We start from the raw sequence: 23,437 nt of genomic DNA on the forward strand, positions 1-23,437 counted from the left end.
GAGAAACACCTGATAAAATAAGGGTGGGTCTGCCTCACTACAAATTTCAATGTTAATTTCATGGTTTTGCTCTAGCGCCCCCTACTGTAAGATGCCATTAGCACCTCCAAAATAAAAATTCCAATCTTTTCATGATTTCACATGATAAATAGTCCATCCCTCATCACCTCTACATATCAGCATCCACCTCTGACATACTGCCACCTACTGTTGAGGGGCAGTACAACCTCAGGTTCACCTACACCCCACTATTGCCACCCACTGGCGGTTGCGACCTGCACTGGGGTGTGAGGGCCCTTCAGTGCTGCTTTCAGCCCTAGTTTGAAATATTACTCCCCCGGAAAACCTTTCTAAAGGGAAACTATGACCTCAGAAACTATCCATTACAAGTCACATTAATCAGTTTGAATCCCCACATTAATACAGTTGGCTTTAATTTTCAATCTTTGTTTTTCTCTTTATTTCCATTGCCCTTATTTGCAATTTTTTTGCCAATTTTTTAAACTTTTTTGCCCCTTTAATCCATTTTTATTGCTTCTATCCCATTTTTGCCACCAGTTTTTTTCCTCTTTTATCCTGCTTTTTGCTACTTTTCGCCCATTTAAGCCACATTTTGCCATTAAATACAATACAATATAATACAATAGCTTTATTTATCCCCGAAGGGAAATTCATTTGTCTGGAGTCTCATCTGTTTATGTTAGAATTATATAGTCTTATTGCTTATGGTATGAAGCATCTTCTTTATCTTTCTTTCCTACAGCGAAGAGAGAGGAGCCGTCCACCACCGTTGTTTCTTTGGTCATTTAGGGAGATGTGAAGTGGATGATCCATGTTTCCCAGAATGGCTTCTACCTCTACCCTCTACCTAAATGCCACTGTTTTCAGCATTCTTGCAACTCTTTCCTGCTTTTTGACCATTTTCTCCACATTTTTGCCCATTTTACTCACTTTCACACTCATTTTTTTGCCATGTTTTTGCTGTTTTGGGCGATTTTTTATTTCCACCTGTCACTCATTTTCAGTAACTTCTCACCAATTTTTGCCACTTTCTGCCATATTTTGCCACTTTTTCTCCCTGTTTTTCTCCCACTTTTTATCCACTTTTTGCCATTTCATGCCCTTTTTGCCCCTTTTTGCCACTGTTTGACCATTAATGCCACATTTAATTTATTTTTATTGCTACTTTAATCAGTTTTTGCCACTTTTCATTGCTCACACTGTGGCTCTTGCAAAGGCATTTTTCAACAATTTGGCTCTTTGGTGGAGCAGGGTTGAGTAATGCTGCTCCAGAACAATGGATCATTACACACCTACTGTTCAGTAAATGTGCCTTATGCCATGTAGTTTTTTATCTAATAGGGTCCTTGATCCAGACCAGGGAAAGGGATTAATGGAGGTAGGCTTTTGTTACTGCTTTGATTGATTGCATTCTGTGCACTTTTTACTACCTCTGGTTCAAAAAAAGGACAGACGTCTGTGAGGTAAACAGCCATCTTCTCCCATGCCTCAGAGTCTTAAAAATCAGTTCTAATAAGTATTTTCTGATTTTTTTTGCTGGCTGTGATGCACTGAGCTGAAAGACGAAACATGTCTCTGATGGAGACGTGAATGTTTGGCATGTTTTACTTGATTTAAAGCTGCATATTTTACCAGGAACCTGCTTTAGGTGGATTTCTTCTAAAGCAGTCAGCGGTACCTGCAGAGGAGCGTCTGCATCCATCTCAAACGCTGGCACCATCTTGGACCAGGGTTCGAACTTCTTGCTCCCAGGGTCGATGTAGTAATCGAACACGGTGCCCTGGGATGGGAACTTGATGGTTTTGAACTCGGCCACCCACCACTTACTGAACTCCACTCGGTAGTCGACCAGCTGCTCTCACACAGAGACACACACAGAGACACAGGAGGGGGTGGTCAATACTCTAAAATGACTTCCTGTGTGCCTACAGTAGCTATGGATCTGTGCGTTTGATTTACACTGGTGTGAATACAGGCCGGAGCACAAATAAACGACGACAACACCGAGATAGAGCCACGGCAGCTGAAGGGGAGAAAATGAGAGATGGCAGGCCTATCCATCCATCTGTCGGATTCAGACAGTGCAGCAGCCTCATCACCTGCTGGCTGGCAGCTCCTCGCCTTCCTCTCTGCCCCCCTGCCTCCCTCCCTCAGTACCTGTCTCCTCTATTCACTACCAAGTCTCCAGTCAATAAAACCACTTAGCATTTAAATGCATCTGTGATGGGAAAATAAAGTGGAGTACATTTGTAGCGAAGGGAGAGCAGTTTTATCCCATAACTTAGATGGAAGCCGTTACTGTACGCCTCTAACTGGATTGCTTAGCAACTACTCGCCGCCACCCTCCTGCTGATTTAAATTCAGCCAGACGGTGTGATGCGAGCGGGACCGAGTCCTCTTCATTTTTCAGATGGAGATCTCTCCCATTTCTTCCACTGGAAATAACTTTTTCAAATGACTTTTCATAAATAGAGACACAGAGTTGAGTTGCATAAGAGCCATCAGGGCTTGAATACCAGGAGAGGAATACCCAGAATGCACCTCTTTCAGTAGAGAGAGAGAGAGGGGGGAAAGAAATCATTGGGCTGTTACAGTCCTATCCTATTATTTTCCCCCTTTATGCAACCACTCAGAGAGCATGTCTCTTGCCCAGAGGCCCCTGCAGTACCTGGTCCTGGAACATGGCCCCCCCAAAGGCCCAGACGGCGGCAAAGACGAAGTAAAGCTCATAGAGTTCTTTGGCACAGTCCGGCGGTGTGTTTTCAGGAGTCAGCAGACATTCTAGTAGGTAGCACAGCATCTGGACCAGACTTTGCTCCGGGATGGGGATGATCTTCTTAAACCTGAAGAAACAACATCAACACGTTACGTCAGCAGTGACCTCGCTTTATTATTTCACCAAGAGAAGAGAAAAACGCTGGAATAAATGCAGAAATACAGTAATGTGCCAGCAGGGGATAACATGCTTGGTTTGTTCAGGACCAAGAGGATTTCAGAGAGACTAAAGGCAATACCAATGTCAAACAGAGGGGGATAAAGTGCAACAGAATTTAAATAAATGTACCATCATTTCAAATTACACCTAACTATAAGATCATTTATAACTGAGGCTTTAAACAAAATCCACCAAAGTAGATTTAAATATATGCATTTGTCTTCAATGCTTGTTTAAGAAACGTCCTGTTTATTTTGGGAGATGCACGATAAATTTCATTGCAAAATGTAGAACAACAAAAACGTGAGAACAAGATTCTTCATTGTCACACATTTTCACTAGGTTAGAGCAGACTTTAAGGTGCTGCTGCTAATGTGTAAAATTTTAAATAGCATGGCACCATCATACCTGTCTGATTTAGTAAACCCGTATGTCCCTACTCGTGTTTGGCGTTCCCAGGGGACCGGGCTTCTGAGTGTCTACCTGTAGAAATCAGGCAGGCATCCTCCACAGATGTATTTAAAGCAAAGCTGAGACCCACTTGTTTACTGTTGCATATGAGTATTAAATAGTTTTTTTTCACTGATGTCCTTTTTATTGTTTCAGTATGTTTGTGTGTTTGTTGATTCTCTCATGTTCTTATTGTCAAGTGATTTTATCTCCATGTACAGCACTTTGACTGAAAGCACTTTATAAATAAATCAATTATTATTATTGTTATTATTATTATTACTGTATAAGTACTAGGGAAGATGATGCTGCTCTCGTGACTTTCATAACTATGAGGGCTGAAGCCAAACTAAGAAAATCTTGGCTGACCAAAGCTACACCCACCCACGCACTAAATGATTGGTCACCCAAAAAACAAACACACAAACAAAAAAATCCTAAAAAATCAGCTTAATTCCGGACAGGACCCTCATTGCACGCTCTGGTAGTCTGAATGACCTTAAACTGAATGTAACAGGCTTTATTTATCACTTCAATATTCATTCTGTTGCACTAAAATAACAGCTGACTCAGACACGATCAGCATCCACCGGCCATTAACTGTATAACTACTGTGATCATGATAACATTTTGGCATTATAAAGCCAACAGAATATCTTCAGACAATACTTTTATTTATTTACATTGATACCTTTTAACAGGAGCACTTGTTCCCGTCTACGCTGTGTCAGTTATGAGTTTATCAGAGTGAAGGCAGCCTTTATTTACCAGTGGAGGGAGAAAAGTTTGCTGGTTGGGACTAATGACCAGGAGACATGGTCGTTTCTCTGCATTGTTGAGGGTAGATGCTCTTAGAGGGGGTTTAGGACAAGTCTGTGGTGCTTCAGCCTTTGCCGTGGTTTATTTCTGGTTTGCATGCAACTCTGAACAAAGATAGTAAATCTCTAGAAACAATGCCTTGTACATCCACAGAGAAAAACACACTTGATGGCATAGCCGAGGAATCATCAACAATAAAAATGGCAAGCACAAATTTAATTGCTGAATTTCTTCGACCAGATGAAACGTAAAAATCTAAAATATAAATCCCCTTTATTCAGTCAGACACATATAAATTTAATTTCACATTTACTAGCTTATGCAACTAAACAACATGAATTATTTCACAGAGTTTAAAAAGTAATGAAAAGATGATAAATAAAGACTTAATAGATGTTGCATAGTTATTACATGGGGGTGGGCTCTCAGTGCAGGGTTAAAATGAAGATGGACCTGAGCTGTGTGAGGTTTTAAATCTGTTCATTCTGACAGACTGCACTCTGGGAAATCACTGAAAATGCAAGAATGGACCCTAATCTGAATATTCATGATTTTTCATAATTCATAATTTATCCACTATTCACTGATCCACTCGTGGAGAGATAATGTGCTTTGTGCTTGTCAAGCCTCTTTGGCGGTTTGTAACCATCTTTTAATCACACTGATAATGATAATGATAATTCTTTATGACCTATTAAAGTAAATGACACTGTTAGAATGAAGGCTGATTATTTATTTCTTCTTCTTCTGTCATTTAACCCTTTCAGGTAAAGGCTATGAAAGCAGAAACACAGTACATTATGGTACTGAGTGTGAGGTTTGACTGTTGAAAGCTTTCAGGAGGAGATTTGTGAAGTAAATAAAAAAAGAGAAAAGTCACTTTGTTTTTAGGGCACCAAAATCTGCAGAAACCAAAAGTTTGATGTAATTTTTAAAAGATGTTTGATGACAGGTTTACTGATTTTTCAGTTTATTTGCTGAAGGGGCATGGCTCTGGTTTCCAGTCCATATTCATGTGGTCTGGTCTCAGGCCTATCTAAAAATCTTTGGAATGAAATTACGCAGCTCATTGCAAAACGTTTCACATAGCACTTAATCTCTCCTTTACCTCTCTGTTTCTGGAAAAATACCTGAATGCTTTTTTTAGAACTGATGCATACCTTCTAAAAATATGTTTGTTTGCAAATAAGAAAGCATTTACCAAGAGCTGGCTTCAGAAGAATCCACCAACTCTAGAACTTTTAAAGAACATTGTAGACTTATCCACAACATGGAGAAAATTACCTTTACATTGCACCTTCAAAAGGAGATAAATAATGGAAAAATGGGGCCGCAACAAGAAAAAAAAAATCATCATCTCAGACTGTCAGATTGTGTTTATACGTACTGTGGGCTGTACCTGTGTTTTCCAAATTTACTTTTACAATCCTAAAACTGCATTGTAATTGTCCCTGTCCTCATCTGTTCTGTGTTCATTTACAAAAAAACCCAAATAAAATATAAAAAAGTATACAGATATTTTACATCACATAGGAATCCACCGTTTCTTCTCGCATAAGTGTAGAGATAAACCTGCTGTCTAGCCTCCTGTACATGTCCAGCAGCATCATGGGCATATCTGTAAATACACTCGACAACAACACCTGTCATGGAACACCACACCTGTTAGGTGGATGAAGGATCTTATTTTCCTTTCTATCCCTATTCATGTTTGTCCCTTATGTCCTTCTGTATGTATTTGTAAGATATGAACTATTCCCCCAGTCTTTGAATCTCCCTTCATAATCAACCTGTGGGCACGTTTCTCCATCAGGATTCTGTCTATGATGGACAACCACTGTTTGATTTGGTGCATCAGTTTTTAGCCAATTCTTAGTCATGGCTTTCTTTTCAGCTGCGAGGACAATCTTGACCAAATATTGGTCTCCTGCATGCACAGATCCTTCCAAATGGCCCAGGTATCAAACAAGACTTATCGAGGAGCAACACTCTGTGGAGAACTGAATCCATATCACCCCAGTAAGATTTTATCTTCATGCAAGTCTCCTGTTTCTATATTCTATGTGTGATTATGAGTCATGATCAGGGAGGCTCTGACTCGACAGAGAGATGAAAAATAATGAAACTGAAGCCACATAATCGATAATTATTTGGACACATAATTGCTTGCTGCAACCCACGGCAACATTTCTTCATATGCCTGATTATAACGGAGATGATTTTAAAAAATAAGGAATGCTTTTGTAATGTGTTTCTGCGTTTTATGAATCTGGTATCTGTGATAGACCAGACCTTTCTGCTTTTCCTTGGTGAATGATATGTGACAGATCTAGCAGCTTGTATCTCTCAGATCCTTAAGGATGCAGATTATCCAATAGTATTATAATATTTGGCTTCAGTAGCTCACCTTTATGTGTCTCCTACTTTTAAAGATTTAACAGAAAAAAACTAAGTGTTCTTTTGATGAAGCAAAGTGAAATAACATCCAGGAGAGCAGCTGATGAGTCTATGAGTTTGTCTGTAGCATAATGCTCGGTGTACAGTGGTTCTTGTGTGTTTGGCTCGGCAGCAAGGACTAAATATTCCTCCTCTGCTTCCTGTTGTCGTCTGTTCAGCTGCAGTGGTGATGGAGGTGTTGGAGGAGGCGAGTTGTCCTGCACAATAACATGCAGGACAGCATCCAGATTTTCTGAGTCAGTCCTTGTTTGTGTCGGCCCACTTTAGCTCCGTGCCCCCCACACCCCGCCCCTCTCCCATGTTATATCACACCCAAACATCCTGCGTCAACTGGAGTGTAACAAAGCCAGAGCGGCAGAGCAGCCAAGTTACCTCGATCTCAGCATGTCCAGGCACGAGGGAAGGTACTTGTCAAATAGGATGGTCAGGTTGGCCTTCTCTGATTGGACCTCCCGCCTGTCAATCCAGCTGGAGACGGGTGGGTTCCAGCCCAGGTCTGCTGGGTTTATATACAGGATGCCTGGAAAGGAAATCAGAGGATATTATGAAATCAGGCTGTGCTTCATTTAAGTTGAACATTGAAATAAAGATTGACAATCCCAGGACCGGGGGTTAAGTGATGATCCTGTGTCAGAGGGGGGATCCATTCAGTTACTAGAAAGAAAAAGTTTATTATATTATAATCAACACTGAACTCAGCCCCAGAAGCTTTTCTCTTTATATTATATTGATGAACACTTGTGTTTCTTTTATTTCCGAACAAGGTTAGGTGGTGAAGACTACAAAGTTCCAAAAGGAAGTGCTGTAAGTCAAAAATGTAGTAATGTTAAAGAAAGAATTACCCGGCATCCACATTGTTAAAGTAAGTCAGACTCAGTTACACTTTAGAGATATTTATGGTAGTTGTGCTTAAAAAAACTCCTAACAAATCAGATTTGTCCAGGCCGCAGCGTTAGATCCATGGCGGGGGCCTCCTGGTAGTTCCAAAGTCGAGACTTAAGACTAAAGGTGACAGCGCCTTTTCTATCAGGGCCCCTCGACTTTGGAAAGACCTGCCTGCAGAGATAAGGCGTGCAGATTCAATAGCCTCCTTTAAATCACTTCTTAAGACTCATTTTAATAGACTTTTATGTGATGTCGTCTTCGGTCTTTGGCTAATTTTCTCTCTTTTAATTTTCTGCCTCTGATTTCCCTTCGATTTCTAATTTTATCTTAGAGCTTTTATGCCTTGATTTGATTCTTATTTTGCTTTTAGTCTTCCTAATTAAGTTTTTAGTATTACCTTAAAATTTCTACCTCTTAATTTGTGTACTCTGATCTCATAATCACTGCTCATCTTAATTTGTTCTTACAGCTTTAACTTTTATTCCTTCCATCGCTTCTAAATTATCGTTAATGGTCCTTCGGTCTCTTTTGATGTAGTTGGGTTCCTGTGTTGCCTGGATTCATCTAAGTTATTCTGGCTTTTTGTTTCTGTTTTTTGTTTGGTTCTTATAATGTATTTGCTGGGTTATTATGATGCTGTGTTAAAATTCTAGCTGAATTTTTCATGGGTTCTTATGTATTGAGGTTTTGTCTCTCTTGTGTTCTAACGCTCTGTCTTGTTTGTATTTCTGTTTATTGTCAAAGAACTCCGTAAGCCTCTGTTTTTAAAGGTGCTATACAAATAAAGACATTATTTTTATTATTATAAATCACATCCATGATAAAATTTAGCAAAGCTTGTATGTTAATGTCCTTTCAGAAATGACTGATGTACCTCAAACAAGAATGGGAAAGAATTCCACTTTCAATCCTTCAACTTTTCTCGTCCAAAGTCCTCAGATGCTCACTGAGTGTTTAAAGAGAAGGCGATGGATCACAGCGGTTAACATGCTCCTGTCCCAACTTTTATCAAATATGTTGCAGGCATCAAACTTAGAATGTTTGTTTATTTAAAAAAAAAGATGTTTATCAGTTTGAACATTATATATCTTGTCTTTGTGCTGCATCCAACTGAATATAGGTAGAAAAGGATATGCACGTTACTGCATTTTGTTTTTGTTCACATATTATACAATGTCCTAACTTTTTTGGACCAGGGTGTAGAATTTCATAATTAATTACCAGTAGTGTTCATTCTGCCTCAGTACCTATTATTGACATGTTGTATGAGAGTTTCTGGTGTTCAGATTTCTGCAGAAAGGTTTGAAGCATCTTAAAAACAACATTGGGTCATGTGTCTGCTAACAGCTAATTAACTCCAATAAGTTAAAACTAAAGTTATTCTGGAACCTGATGGCCACCGAGGATGTGGAAAGGACTGTTGGTAATCTCCTCATTAAATTAAATGTATTTCCAAGCTTCTACTGAGTTTTTTGGACATTTTCAACCCAGGACTGATGGGAGGAGGAAATGATGTGCAGACAGGCATACACTTGCTTAGCCAAGGCCGTTCTTTAACCTGAGGTTCTCTATTTTAATAAGGATGTTGTTAAATTGTCGGTGGGTGGATGAGGAGGAGGAGAAAAGGACAGTAGGGTTAATTAATCTAAATGCGTTTCCTGACTAGTTCTTCTGTCCAATTTTTGGGCTTAGAGATAAAAGTGTAAAAAACAAATAAATACATGAATAATTAAAAAAACAAAAACAATTTTGGACAGCTGAACTGTCAAAGTATTTCCTTAAAAAACCTGAAACAGCCCTTTAGAGTAGAATTGTAATATTTCTGTCAACTTTGAACACTTATTACTGACATGTGAGCAGTGTTGTATTGTTGTATTTTTAAAACAGCCTGACCGATATTGGATTTTTGGGGCCGATGCCGATACTGATACTGGCGGCTACAAAAAAAGCCGATATCTGATATGCTGGCCGATAACCGATGTATCTGCCAATATATGAAATAAGAACATTGATATACACAGGATACATACCGTACATGAACACAAGTCAAAGTACACGATCCAAAATGGATTAAAAATGGATAAAATGACACTTATTATCAGATGTAACGCTGTGGATTTAATCTCCAAAGACTCCGAAAAGTCACCAAAGTTCTGGGCTCCCTACAACGGCATCCTTTAGAGCTACGGAGACATTGATGGTAGCAAACAAACAGTAAAATGGTCAGCTTTCAGTGGAAGAAAAGAGTACGTTTCTATGACTTATGGTTCAAAAGTTATCAACATTTTTATAAACTGTGTCACGTATTGTTGTATAGGACAACACTGTCCTCAGAGACTCCGGAAAGTCAGCCAAGTTCTGGGCTCACTAGAAAATGTTCTGTAAGAGCTACAAATGCTTGGAAGACATGATTAGAAAGGCACAACAGAGCCGTGCTGCGTGAACTCTAAGGGTTAATATATTGGCTACATATTGGCTGATGTTGATTAATCTGTGATACGCTATATCCGGGCCGATTAATTGGCCTGCTGATCAATTAGTCGGGCTCTAATTTTTAGTATGTCATTTACGTGATAAAAATAAACATATCAATCAATCCATATCGCCAGTTTATCATAGATTTCTTGTTAGCCAAACATTTAATGAATAAATTTTAATGAGCTCTCTATGTGTGTGAAAACCCCACATGAGGAAATAACTCTCATTTGACATTATTATCTTTGTAACTAGGCCTTTCTAATAAAAAGGTAAATGACAGTACAACCAGAGTATTATTCTTACAACAGGATCATTAGATTAGATAAGAATAAAAAAATACACCTTAAATAGTTTATACTGTTTAGATTATCCTACAGAAAAATGAATATGAACCCATCAGTAGTAAAACAATTGAGCAGTAAATTATCTACAAAACTGCACACTAAGCATGGGCTTCACTGTAGCTAACAGCTGCAAAACTCAGTGACATTTTAGTGCATCATTTTCTTCTAACACCCCTCATGTTTACCATTCCAGATGGACTCAGCAGGGAGCAGGAAAACTGTCACAATACACCAAGCCCAGAAATGGGCCACACTCTGCAATGGCTGGAGGGCAAGTACGCCCAAAATCTTGCCTGATTTGTCAGGTCTGCAGACAGCCTGAGCTAGTTCAAATAAGTGTAGAGAAAAAGTCTATAGCAAAACTGTAAAGTCCTGTCTAAAACGTGTTGTTCTAATACTCTGAGCTCAGAATGAGAGTTGATGGTTCCTCTTAAAGGTCCTGTTGTCCTTCTGTCATTTAATCTGGTCTTAAAGTGAATGGTGTTGTACTTTTTATCATTGCACAGCTCTGTAATTGGCTGCTGCTGCTTTAAAATGTGCTTTATAAATACATTTGTATTTGAAGTTTGCTCTGCTTGGTCAGGGTGAAGTAATGATGGGACTACCTGCTCGGGACACCGTGGCAGGCGTAGCGGTGCGGAGGTGGCTGATCTCAAACAGCAGCCTCATGGTGGGGTTCAGAGGGATTCGTTCATTACTGGCCAGAGTCAGAACCTGCAGACGGAGACAGACCAGCTTAAAATGTTTCATTAAACTCTGACTTTACAGGGAAGCTGTCGGTAAAATCCAGATGTTTCACACACTCTTCTCTCTGCTAACAGTGATGACTCACACACATCTACTACCTCATATCTGGATGAAGTGGACACTACATGATAACAAGTCCTTTATACTGAATAACAGACTCATTCCACACACCTTGTTGTCGTCCATGACTGTGTTGAGTGACTCGATCCACATCGGGTCGATGTCTCCATCCAAAACGATCCACTTCGGTCCACTGTGACTCACGTTGGCCAGCTCACGCATGATGTTAGAGAAGAGGCCTGCAGGAGACAGAGCTCATTTTCTGGATGTCTTTCATTTAACTGGAGATTTTCCTTTAGAAGTACAAATAGCTATTGTTTTGAAAGCTTAAATTTTGTATACAGGCCATTGCCTTTTTATTTTAGGGACGGCAGTGATCATATTTGAAGGAGAGGCTGGATTCTCTGTTGATCTGGCTCTGTTCATGAGGAGTGGTAGGAACATGTTGGTTTCAGGACTCACCATCTTTCCACTCTCTGGTGGCCGGGTTAATGATGCCAAACAGCTCGTCGTTGGTCACAGCCTTCGGATTAAGGTCGGCCCACACGGGTCTGCGCTTCATATTCTGATAGGTCCTCTGGAGCGACCTCAGCACCTGACTCTTACCTGTGCCGGCATTCCCGATCACAAACACAGAGTGACGCACTGCCAGCAGCTCCTCCAACTGCACGACCTGACACACACATGAAGGAGGGATAATGCCTTTTTAATATGAGGACGGAGAATCTAGACAAGCACAGACACAACGGATTTATTTAAACCAGTGATCCTCAACGCATGGCTCTTCTGTGTCTTCATTTGAATTTTTTTTTTTCATCCAGAAAACCTTAAAGAAGGGAAACTTTGACCTCAGAAAGGATCAATTGAAAGCTACTTTAATCAGTTTGTTTCCCACTTCTGTGCAGCTGGCTATAATTGTCAACCTTTATTTTTTGTCTGTACATTTCCGTTGCCCTTACTCGCAATTTTGTTCCCCTTTCTTTCATTTTTTGGCATTTTTTATCAATTTTTCTGCTTTTTAAGCCCATTTGCCATGTCTTTTTGCCACTTTTGGCCCCTTTCTTTTCTTTTTTTTTTACCAGCTTTTGCCTCATTTATCCTGCTTTTTGCTATTTGCAATTTTCCCCACATTTTTTGCCACTTCTCACCCATTTTAGCTGCCATTGAATGCCACTTCTTCCCTTTTTGTGACTTTTGCCCTTTTTAGTCACTGGTCACTCTTTTTTTGCTATGTTTTGACCATTTTTGCCACTTGTAACTCATTTTTCTATACATTTTTGCCATTTTTAACCCTGTTATTGCAATTTATGTCTAATTTGCCCCCTTTTACCCTATTTTTTCAACTTTGTTGCTGCTTCTTGACCATTTTTGTCACCTTTAACTTTTTTTTTTTTTTTATTGCCACTTTAACCCTTTCTTGCCACTTTGCATCACTTAGACTGTGGCTCTTGCAAAGGTATTTTTCAACAACTTTGAGTAGGGTTGAGTAACACTGCTTTAAACATTAATTTTGATATTCTGATTGGAGCACCTTACCTCTCCTTCCCTCAACATAACCTTAGAATAAATCAAGAATAAACCAACAACCAGGGAGCTCAGGGAAGCTTTCTGCTGGCGTATTCGTCAGTGTTTAAAACAGGATTTGTTCATTTATTTGTGGTCCTCTATCTTGCACAGTCTCAAATGCAGGATCAGAACGCACTAATTGCTGACATTTAGCCTGCATGTAGCTGCACATGCTAAAATAGTTGGAATAAGATCTTCTATGTAAGAAATAAAGTTTTTCACACAAAAAGGAGGAACTAGAGGGTTTGGTGATTGCTCATAAAATGGTTTGAGTACTGGTGGCATGCCTGTCTGTGTTGCACGCCACCCAATTTCTTCAATTGTCCTTCATACCTCTAAGACAGAGGTGTGAAACTCAGTCACAGCAGGGGCTGAAATCTGAATTTAGGTCTAACCTGAGGACCTAACAGGGTCAAGATTTAACTGAAAACTGTCAACCGTGTTTTCACAGGTAATGAATAATAGAGAAAATTAAAAGGTGCTGATAGATGATTTTAAGATTTTAACCAAAAAAAAAAAAAGAAAAGGAAAAATCAAAATGATTAGATATCACAGCATCAATGGTACTGTGTGTCCATGTCAAATAAATACTAAATAAATAAATAAATAAGTTTAAAGGATAAAAATCTGAGATAAAAGGTCAACTTTAAAAGTCCTGAAGTTCAAAATACAAAATTAAAAGTCAAAATAAAGTTTTTTTCACAGGCAAATACATGAGAAGGAGAGTTAAAATCATGAGTTTAAAGGTCAAGATATGAGATAAAATACAAAATCAAGAGTCAAAATAGAAGAAAAAATTCAAAATTGTGACCCTAAAAGATCAAAATATGAGATAAAATTCTCCATCAGGAGTTTATAGAGTGAAAATATGGGATTAAAAGTCAAAATTGGGAGTTGAAGGTCAAGATTTGATTTAAAATGAAAAAATGTGAATCTAAAAGGTCACAATATGAGAGGAAAAGGTCAAAATTATGAATTGAAAAGGTCAAAATATTAAATAAAAAATCGAAATCCTAAGTTTCAGTGATAATCTTGGGATGTAAAATAAAATATGAAATTTAAAAAAACAAATTAATTTCTTTTCCTCATTCCTGACTTTTTATCTGATTATTTCTACTCTCTACTTTTTCAGATTTTTACAACTTCACAAGGATTTTTTTTTTAATCTTCAAGGTTAAAATTACATTTTTATACTGGAGGAAATCTTCAGACCTCATAGCAGCAAGTCAGTTCTAATTAAGATAAGATCTTGTGGACCGGGTAAAACTGCACCGTGGGCCACATTTGGCCCCCAGGCCTTGAGTTTGACACCCGTGCTCTAAGAAGACTTTGTGGGTGTACTTGTTTTTAAACTGGAGCCATCAAACATAAATATGTGCAGATTTTCAATGAAATCCAAAATTATTTCACCGTTTGTTTTAATTTGCCTCCCTCACCATCCCCCATTACATCACTTCCCCTGGGGGCTGGGACCCCTAGAGGGGGTGCCAGCGAGGCTTGCTCTGCTCTGAGGTTGTCATAATTAGATTAGCATATATGAGGTAAAATCATGATAAAGCACTGAATGAACAGTTAATCAATGGTCCTTTGGTAAGAAAACCATGTAGAGCCGTTTTCTTAGAGTTTTATCAGTGAAACATTTCAATGGATGGTGATTTTTGGCGAAGATATGTTGAAAATGTTTTTTGTGTGTGTGTCTGGGTGGGGGGGGCAGTTTTGCCTTAAATATGAGTGGGGGGTGGTGTTAAGGAAAAATGGTTGAGAACCACAGCCTTAGAGGAAAGGTCATAGATCCCCATGTGTAGAAAACAACAGTGAAAGAAGTTCAGCCAAGCTGAAAGATAGCATTTTCAATAATAATGGGACAGCCATCAGAGAGAAAAAAAATACACAATAATTTTGCTTGTATTCAATTTTTGCTGTACGCTGTATATCACTCTGTTATTGTGTGCTTGTGTGACATTTGAAACACTGCGCTGCTGCTGCTGTCTCAGAGAGGGGGAGCTTTAAAAAGAATGTTTGTTATCTCAGCAGGGCTCAACAGGTTTAATAAAGGTTTAATAATCAATAAAAGGAGTAATGTAGCATGCCTGGGCTGCAGTCTCCTTCACAACGTCGTGTTTTATGGTGAATATAAAGTGATGCAGAATGACAGGGTAATGTGATGCACTGCAGTGCAGCACAGCAGCTCAGTACACCGTTCACAGAACACAATAACTGACAGCAGTGGTCTTCTGGAAGGACAGATATCTGCTCCCTCATTATTCTGTGTTTGCACAATGAAAGAGCCACCATACATCAGAAATGTTTAATGTCTTCTAATCTTTTCCTCTGTTCAGAGGATGTAATGCTTCTTTACACTCTTCCTAACTAAATTTCTTCTGTTAATCTCACAGGGTGCAAGCAGCCTCTGGCTATGAGAGTTAAAGCAAAAGCAAAAACTGTCCTGGACGTGTATCCTTCCAAATGTCAAAGACAGGAATACTCCACTGTTTTAAAATAAAAAAGCCAGTTATTTCAAATGTTGAGTGCTCTTAATGCATTCCTTCAGAAATCTTTTCCTAACAAGTTTGTTGGTGCCTCTCGAGATTCAAGTCTTCTTTATACAGCGTGATGTTCATTTAGGGTGCCTTCACACCTCCATGGTTGTTTTAAACATGGCTGCTCCCTCTACCATAGTAACACAACTACCAGACCATTTTTATTACAACTGACAAGAACAGTCCTTCAGGTTACTGGCTTTGCTTTGCCATGAACTGAATTTTAATGTCTAGACCAGTGTTGCTCAACCATGCACAACCAAAGAGCCAAACTGTTGAAAAAACCGTTGCAAGAGCCACAATCTAGGAGGTGGAAAGTGGCAAAAACGGCTTAAAGTAGCAATAAAAATAAGGCAAAGGTGACAAAAATGGTCAAAATGCAGCAAAAATGGGTGACAAGAGGTGAAAATGGGGAGAAAAAGTGAAAACATGGTCAGAAATAAAGTGTTAAACCCAATTTGCAAAAAAGAGCACGACCGGATAATCCACCCTCACTGCTGTCAGACTCTTCAACAAAATCACTTCATTTTCTACTACAGATGTTAAAGCCACCCATCAATAGAGCCATTTATTTACACTTGAGCTGTATTTTAAATGAAAAATATTATTTTGTCATATGTGTAACGATTACATGCTAGTACAGTCTAGGGATGCAACGATTCGTTGCCGTTGGCAACAATAAACGATGATGACTTCTGTCACCGACAAATTTTGTTGTCAATGATTTGTTTGCTGCGTCCGCACACCTTTTTTTCATGCAGCGTGTTGCTGTTGTGTTTGTTAAACATTGTTTCTTCCAGCTGAGATGCTTGGGAATGAGCCATCTTCATTCATACTATCTCTGTGGAGAGTTGCTCACGCTCAACAGGAAAAGAAAAGCAGAGAAACGGCAGTGCCTGACGCAACATCTGCACATCCTAAAACTTAGAAAGTCTGGGAACATTTCACTCTCAATGGTTCAAAAAGAAAGATCGCTTGAAAATATGTAAAGCAGACCTTACATATCACAGGAGCACATCAGCACTGCGTTTTTACTTTCTATGCTAGCGAATGTTGGTCATCCACTGGTGCTGTCGTCCTAGCTTTAATGTAACGCTACAGATGGGTCAGGGTACTTTCAGATCCATTTCCAGGTTAGAACCAGACTGAAAAAACAGGAGACACTCTCATCATTACGCTTTTTCTGTTTTTGACCATAAATGGAAAAAATGGTCACAAAAACAGAAAAATGAACATTTTTTAAAAAAGGGGTCCAATTTTGTTTTTTTCAATTCCATTATTTTGTTTTCTTCATTTAATGGAATTCTTGAGGAAAAGGAAATCATGTGGTCACTGGAAAAGGTGAGCATTTCAAAATTAAAGCCTTCATGTCAAATCAAGAGTCATCTATTGTGTTTTACAGTATTATAATAGGCTAGAAAACTCTTTATACAATGAATGATAAATAATTTACATTGAAAACATAAGGGCAATTTAATGGATTATAATTCAAATACCTTTTCTTATCTTTTATTCTCAATTCAGGTCCATACATAGCAGGCCTTTTACAGCATGCATTTGCTGATTGTATATATATATATATATATATATATATATATATATATATGCAGGATATACAGTGCTTAACAAATGTATTAGACCACCTGTCATATTTGTCTCAGAGACCATCCAGCATCATGAAGTGCTTTAATGCGGACTCTTTCATTTTCAGTCAGCTCTCCATGTTTTACCATTTTGAACAGGAATGAGGAATTTCAAACTGAATTCACCCAAATTTGAGCCGGCTCACTGGGCTTCTCTAAGAAGTCAGAAATGAATCAAGCATAACATTCAACCACTAAAACTCATTTTTCTCTTTGGGAATGACAGTAAATAACTATAATTTGACATATTAATCAAGAAATATTAATGTGCTTTACTATTAAATCAGTAAATTTGTAAATCAGTAAATTTGAAAATTCATGGATAATAATAATTCTATTTTAGCATTAAAAATATCATTTGGGTTTAAAGAGCTTCTACATATTGGTGTATTAACCATTGCAGAAACATAAAAAATGATTTGGTATATATATATATATATATATATATAAGTGTGTGCGTGTGTGTGTATACAGGATAGAATTGGCATGATATTGATATTGGAAGATATGAAAGTTTCCACCAAAACCAGAACTACATAAATCCTGGCCTATTCTGACTGTAATATGTGAATACAGATAAGTTTATGATGTTTTAGATGGGAACAGACCTACATCAGCTGTTCTTTTCTTTGTTCATCCACATTCTTTAAACTTTAAAGTGTGTTTAAAGGATGGAGGTTTTAACTCTAAACTACATTTCTGTATCAATATCCATTATCAGCTAAAATAATCTGCACACATTGGTGGCTTCATGCATCATCCCTACCAGTGCAGTCTATCATTATAATACCAATGCTGATATTTAACTAAGATTCTGGGTTGGGTTGACTTTAAAGTCAAATAAAGCCCTTATCTCTGTGTTCCTAAAATTGCCTTTGACCCACGGTGCAACATTTTCAACAGTCCAGGTATGTGAGGTGAGGCGGCGAGCGTGCAGCAGAATAACGGAGAGAAAACAGGAGAGAGAGAGATTTCCTCCACACTTCCACTCAAACATGCAGAGGCTGAGCTCAATCAATGCCATCGACTGGCTCCTCGCTGCTCCTACTCACTCTCCATTCATCCGCTCTCAAAGGCCCCGGCTGATTACCGCTTTGATGTGAGGACGGCTAATGCTAGCACAGGCTAACGCTAACGGTATCTGGCCCGCTCCCCTCCTCTCTCCTCTCTTTGTGTGAAATCAAAAGCTTGGTGGCACAAACAAAGACAGTAAAAGTTCAGGCTCTGGAGGTGGATGCTTGTTATTGACCGCTCCTCCTCGCTCTCTCGCTATGTTTCTCCCCCTCTGTGTTTATTTCGGTTCTGTCTCTCACAATGTGGAGGTTAAGTGGCGTGGTGCGGCGCCGGCCTCCATTGATGGAGTGTTATTATGTGGTCTGCGTGTCTATTTGACCTGAGGCAGATTGCACTTATTTCCCTTGGTCCTGCGTTCATCTGTCTCTGCCTTCTACTGTGCATGTGCCAGTGTCTATGTGTCTGTAAGTAACTTAATGACTTGAATTAGGTCAGCAGCTCCGGCACCTGAACTCTCATTGCAGCCAGCCATTGGCTCTCTGCAATATTTGCCCGATTCATCCAGCTGCTGCAGACTCGTCTGACACTAATGTGTGTTTCCCCGTGGAGCATTATGATGTGAGGTAAACAGGTTTAGGAGAGAACTCAGATAAATCTAAATGAAAGTGCTACAGCTGTATTATCTGTCCAAACTGCTAAAGATGAAACCTCCATTTGGGGACTTAGTTGCACTTTGCAGACACTTCATGATTGTGTTTGCTTTCATCCAACACTTGTGATTCTTATATTTCCTCAGACAGAATTAGATGAACTCAGACCACAGAGACGTCAGGGGTTGGAAGGATATTGAGTTTTTAAGTTATACTCGATATATTTCCAAACAGAAAGAGGTAAGGCAGTATTGGTACTGTGGTTAAATGTCTCTGTGAGGTATGTCAGACCGAGAGAGTACAGTGGAGGGTCAAGAAGGAAGGCTGGGGGATTCTGACTTTGGGCGTTTCCCTCTAAAATGGCGTTCATTCATCTTTGTGTCAGAGAGGTGCAAAGTTTGAAGAAAATCACCACAGGGTTGTTAAGATAGAGCATTCACAACACAGACTATGTAACATACACTATATTGCCAAAAGTATTCACTCACCCATCCAAATAATGTAAATCAGGTGTTCCAGTCACTTCCATGTCCACAGGTGTATAAAATCATCACCTAGGCATGCAGACTGTTTCTACAAACATTAGTGAAAGAATGGCTCGCTCTCAGGAGCTCAGTGAATTCCAGCGTGGTACTGTGATAGGATGCCACCTGTGCAACAAGTCCAGTGCTGAAATTTCCTGGCTCCTAAATATTCCACAGTCAACTGTCAGTGGTATTAGAACAAAGTGGAAGCCATTGGGAACCACAGCAACTCCGCCACCAAGTGGTAGGCCACGTAAAATGATGGAGCGGGGTCAGAGGATGCTGAGGTCATAGTGTGCAGAGGTGGCCAACTTTCTGCAGAGTCAATGGCTACAGACCTCCAAACTTCATGTGGCCTTCAGATTAGCTCAAGAACAGTGGTAGAGAGCTTCATGAATGGGTTTCCATGGTAACAGCTGCATCCAAGCCATACATCACCAAGTGCAATGTAAAGCGTGGGATGCAGTGGTGTAAAGCACGCCACCACTGGACTCTAGAGCAGTGGAGACGCCCTCTCTGGAGTGACCAATCCATCTGGCAATCTGATGGACCAGTGTGGGTTTGGCGGTTGCCAGGAGAACGGTACTTGTCTGACTGCAGTGTGCCAAGTGTAAAGTTTGGTGGAGGGGGGATTATGGTGTGGGCTTGTTCTTCAGGAGCTGGGCTTGGCCCCTTAGTTCCAGTCAAAGGAACTCTGAATGCTTCAGCATACCAAGAGATTCTGGACAATTCCATGCTCCCAACTTTGTGGGAACAGTTTGGGGATGGCCCCTTCCTGTTCCAACATGACTGTGCACCAGTGCACAAAGCAAGGTCCATAAAGACATGGATGAGAGAGTTTGGTGTGGATCAACTTGACTGGCCTGCACAGAGTCCTGACCTCAACCCCATAGAACACCTTTGGGATGAATTAGAGCGGAGACTGAGAGCCAGGCCTTCTGGTCCAACATCAGTGTGTGACCTCACAGATGTGCTTCTGGAGGAATGGTCAAAAATTCCCATAAACACACTCCTAAACCTTGTGGAAAGTCTTCCCAGAAGAGCAGAAGCTGTTATAGCTGCAAAGGATGGACCCACGTCATATTAAACCCTATGGATTAAGAATGGGATGTCACTTAAGTTCATATGTCAGTCAAGGCAGGTGAGCCAATACTTTTGGCAATATAGTGTACATTCTGGCATTTGTCTATCCTCAATATGGAGTATTTTATTCTGAAATGTAACCAGATATCTTAATTTGGTTTTGGTGAAACTTCCTCCCTCACTAGATCTTCTCCATATTAACTAGAGTGGTCCAGCATCTGGCAAACACAGACGTCCTGCATATCTGGTGCATAGAGCTGAGGGCTACTGCAGCCTTGTTGCAGATGGTGGAAGCACTCTAAAGGTCTAAAACTGAAACCTGACAGCTCTATGAAATAGCAGAGACAAACCAAATATAACAGGTGGAATTTTGGAGTAATTCTGTATAACATGTATCCTTCATCATACCACAACAGGTGAGTTGTAAAAAAAAATCCCACTGGTGCAGTTTGTGTCCATAAAGACATGAACTCCTTTGTGCAAAATGTTTTTTTTTGTTTGTTTGTTTATTTTTTAACTAGGCTGTGAACATGTTTATTTCTCGTATAAGACAACGGCTTTTTAGCATGTTTTTTGTACCTGACTTCTGGTGTTCCTGCAGCCAGCCTCATGTGGACACTAGCGGTATTGCAATTTTGTGCACTCCTGCATTGGTTTCAGTTTTCAGGACCAGAGGTTGCTGCTTGGTAATGAGTCTGCCTCATCACTGCAGACTCAGAGCTAAACTACCATATTAGAGCTAGTAGATGTGCAACAGAAGGTACTAAAAGAACAGCACAGCTACACAGGAACCGTAGCTTTCAGACTCTGCCAAACAAAGAAGATATCATCATGAAGGAGGACAGTTTAAACCTTGTTCAAAAACAAACTTTTCTGGCAAATTTTACAAGATTTAATACTGAAGCAACAAACCTAGACTGCCAATGTTTGGCAACTTATTGTTAGTAAATGTCAAAATGCCAGCAAACTCCTGCTCACTGTCTAAATTACACATTGACAACATTTGAAGAAATGGGTGGTGAGGATTGTGGGTGTCCCTGTGGTTAAAACTGTGACTGATGGTTGTGAAGCTTCTGTTATGAAGAGTTTAACATGTTGAAACACATGGTACACAGCAAAATCATCAGCGTCTTATTTACTCCATAGGCTTAAATTGAACACAGTTTCTGAGTTTGTATAACTCTCACTGATTCAGAGTTGAAATACTTTGGAAAGTGTTCATATTTTAACTCTCTTATAGTTTTGATTCTTGACGCTCACATTGTTATTTTTGCAAAAACGAGCCCCGGCCCTAATGTCACGTACCTTGAGAACAAAGTTGTCCTCTGCCTGCAGCTTTAAATCCAGGATGGACTCCTTGACGTGCTTCTCAAAGTCCAGATCCCTCTTCCTGGGAACATCCAGAGCAGGAAACAGGTCTCCGATCAGCCCCATGAACACCGGCATGTCATCCGTCACGATCTTTGGGATGTTGAAGTCTCTGAGCGCTCGCATCAAGACCTGGTCCTCGGCTCTGCCCGGGTCTCCTCTCTTTAAAGAGCCGGCAACCACCAGGACAGACTTGATGGCTCGGAGACCCCAGTCGTAGTGGTCCTTTGGTAAAAAACAAAAAGATAACCAGGCTTTTTGTTGCAGACGAAAGAAGCAGGAAGATTAAAAAGGTGTAGCTAATTAAAAATAATGAGCTGCCTTGGTTTTCCCTCCAAAATCTCAGGTATTGATACCATGAAGCTTAGAAGAGTTTGTGTGTAAAACTTTAGTTTACCAAGGAGATCCATCGGCCTCCAGACAAATAATTAGACCTAAATCTGAGGAAAAATGTAAGAAAATGCTGCTACTGCAGCCACAAATCCCTTTTTATGGAGATTTTTATCTCAGTGGTTACATCTCTTTGAAAATATAGATTAAATAAACGAAATAAAGCAGGGAGAAAAATCATGGTTTAAATTCTCCCAAAGTTATGTACGTAGAAGTTTCTCTCCAGACAGTTATTAGTAAATCTAGGACAGAAAATGGATCAGAGTTAATTTCCCTCAGCTCTCTTTTACGTGAGTCAAATGTTCAATTAAAGGTTTTCAGTTCATCCACATGTTTGAATCTATAAAAATGTCTGTTTCTCTTCCTCTGTAAGTTGCTGCAGAAGACGTCACATTTCTAGGAGCAGGAAGACAGGAAGTGATGTCAGTATGGAGGAGGGCTATGACGATGATGTTCTGTGCCGTTGAGGCCAGGGGTTCTCAACCTTTACAACTCACGACCCCCAAAATAAAGGTGCCAGAGACCAGGGACCCCCAAAATAAAGGTGCCAGAGACCAGGGACCCCCAAAATAAAGGTGCCAGAGACCAGGGACCCCCAAAATAAAGGTGCCAGAGACCGGGGACCCCCAAAATAAAGGTGCCAGAGACCGGGGACCCCCAAAATAAAGGTGCCAGAGACTGGGGACCCCCAAAATAAAGGTGCCAGAGACTGGGGACCCCCAAAATAAAGGTGCCAGAGACCGGGGACCCCCAAAATAAAGGTGCCAGAGACTGGGGACCCCCAAAATAAAGGTGCCAGAGACCGGGGACCCCCACTGTACCTGAAGGTGGCTGAACAGCCAGGAACATTCAAGAGTAGCTGTGTGCAGACGAGGCCGTCCATAAGGAGGGATAAAGGAGGAGGTTTCTGGGACCCAGCCAAACTGGGGGACCATAGAGGTCAGCAAAACCATGGATATGAAGTTAAGCAGTGAAAACCATATATTAAATACCACTGTTATAAAGGAAACAAATATCTTTATTTATTCATTTAGCCTTCTTTAGATGAAAAAAGTTCTGTTAAAAACACAATTTCAATGAGTTTAAATTGCTAAAATTGGTTAATAATGGCAAAAAATTGTGAAAAGGTGGTGAAATTGGATTTTTAAAGAACATAAATGGAATAAAAGTGCCAAAAAAGAGATAAAAGTAGAAAAAGACCAAAAATAGGTTCAATTGGAAAAAAAAAGGGCACAAGAAGTGGTAAAGGGGAATAAAAAGCAGCTGAAATGGCTTTAAAGTGCAAAATATTGATGGAAATTAGGTGAAATGGGATGAAGAATTGATATTACCAAGTAAAAATGGGTTAACTGTGATAAAAATGGGCAAAAACGGGGAGTAAAAAGGGTTGAAAGAGGCAATAATGGGTCAACAGAGGCAATGATTGGCAGAAAATGGCAAGAATTGGTTTAGAAATGGCAAAA

At 39.8% G+C, this 23,437-nt stretch overlaps 1 protein-coding gene across 1 annotated transcript in view; it reads right to left on the reverse strand.

Moving 5' to 3' along the window:
* Positions 1-23,437, reverse strand: part of dnah9 (dynein, axonemal, heavy chain 9) — a 294,417-nt gene that overhangs the window by 177,994 nt on the left and 92,986 nt on the right. The window contains exons 37-43 of the mRNA XM_041816205.1: positions 21,522-21,809; positions 11,659-11,869; positions 11,308-11,435; positions 10,995-11,103; positions 7,055-7,202; positions 2,690-2,864; positions 1,700-1,873 (exon numbers count right to left, since the gene is read on the reverse strand). Of these exons, the coding sequence (XP_041672139.1) occupies positions 1,700-1,873; positions 2,690-2,864; positions 7,055-7,202; positions 10,995-11,103; positions 11,308-11,435; positions 11,659-11,869; positions 21,522-21,809 (1,233 nt within the window). The remainder of the gene's footprint in view (positions 1-1,699; positions 1,874-2,689; positions 2,865-7,054; positions 7,203-10,994; positions 11,104-11,307; positions 11,436-11,658; positions 11,870-21,521; positions 21,810-23,437) is intronic.

The sequence above is a fragment of the Cheilinus undulatus genome, linkage group 20 (assembly GCF_018320785.1).
Source record: "Cheilinus undulatus linkage group 20, ASM1832078v1, whole genome shotgun sequence".
Classification (NCBI taxonomy): domain Eukaryota; kingdom Metazoa; phylum Chordata; class Actinopteri; order Labriformes; family Labridae; genus Cheilinus; species Cheilinus undulatus.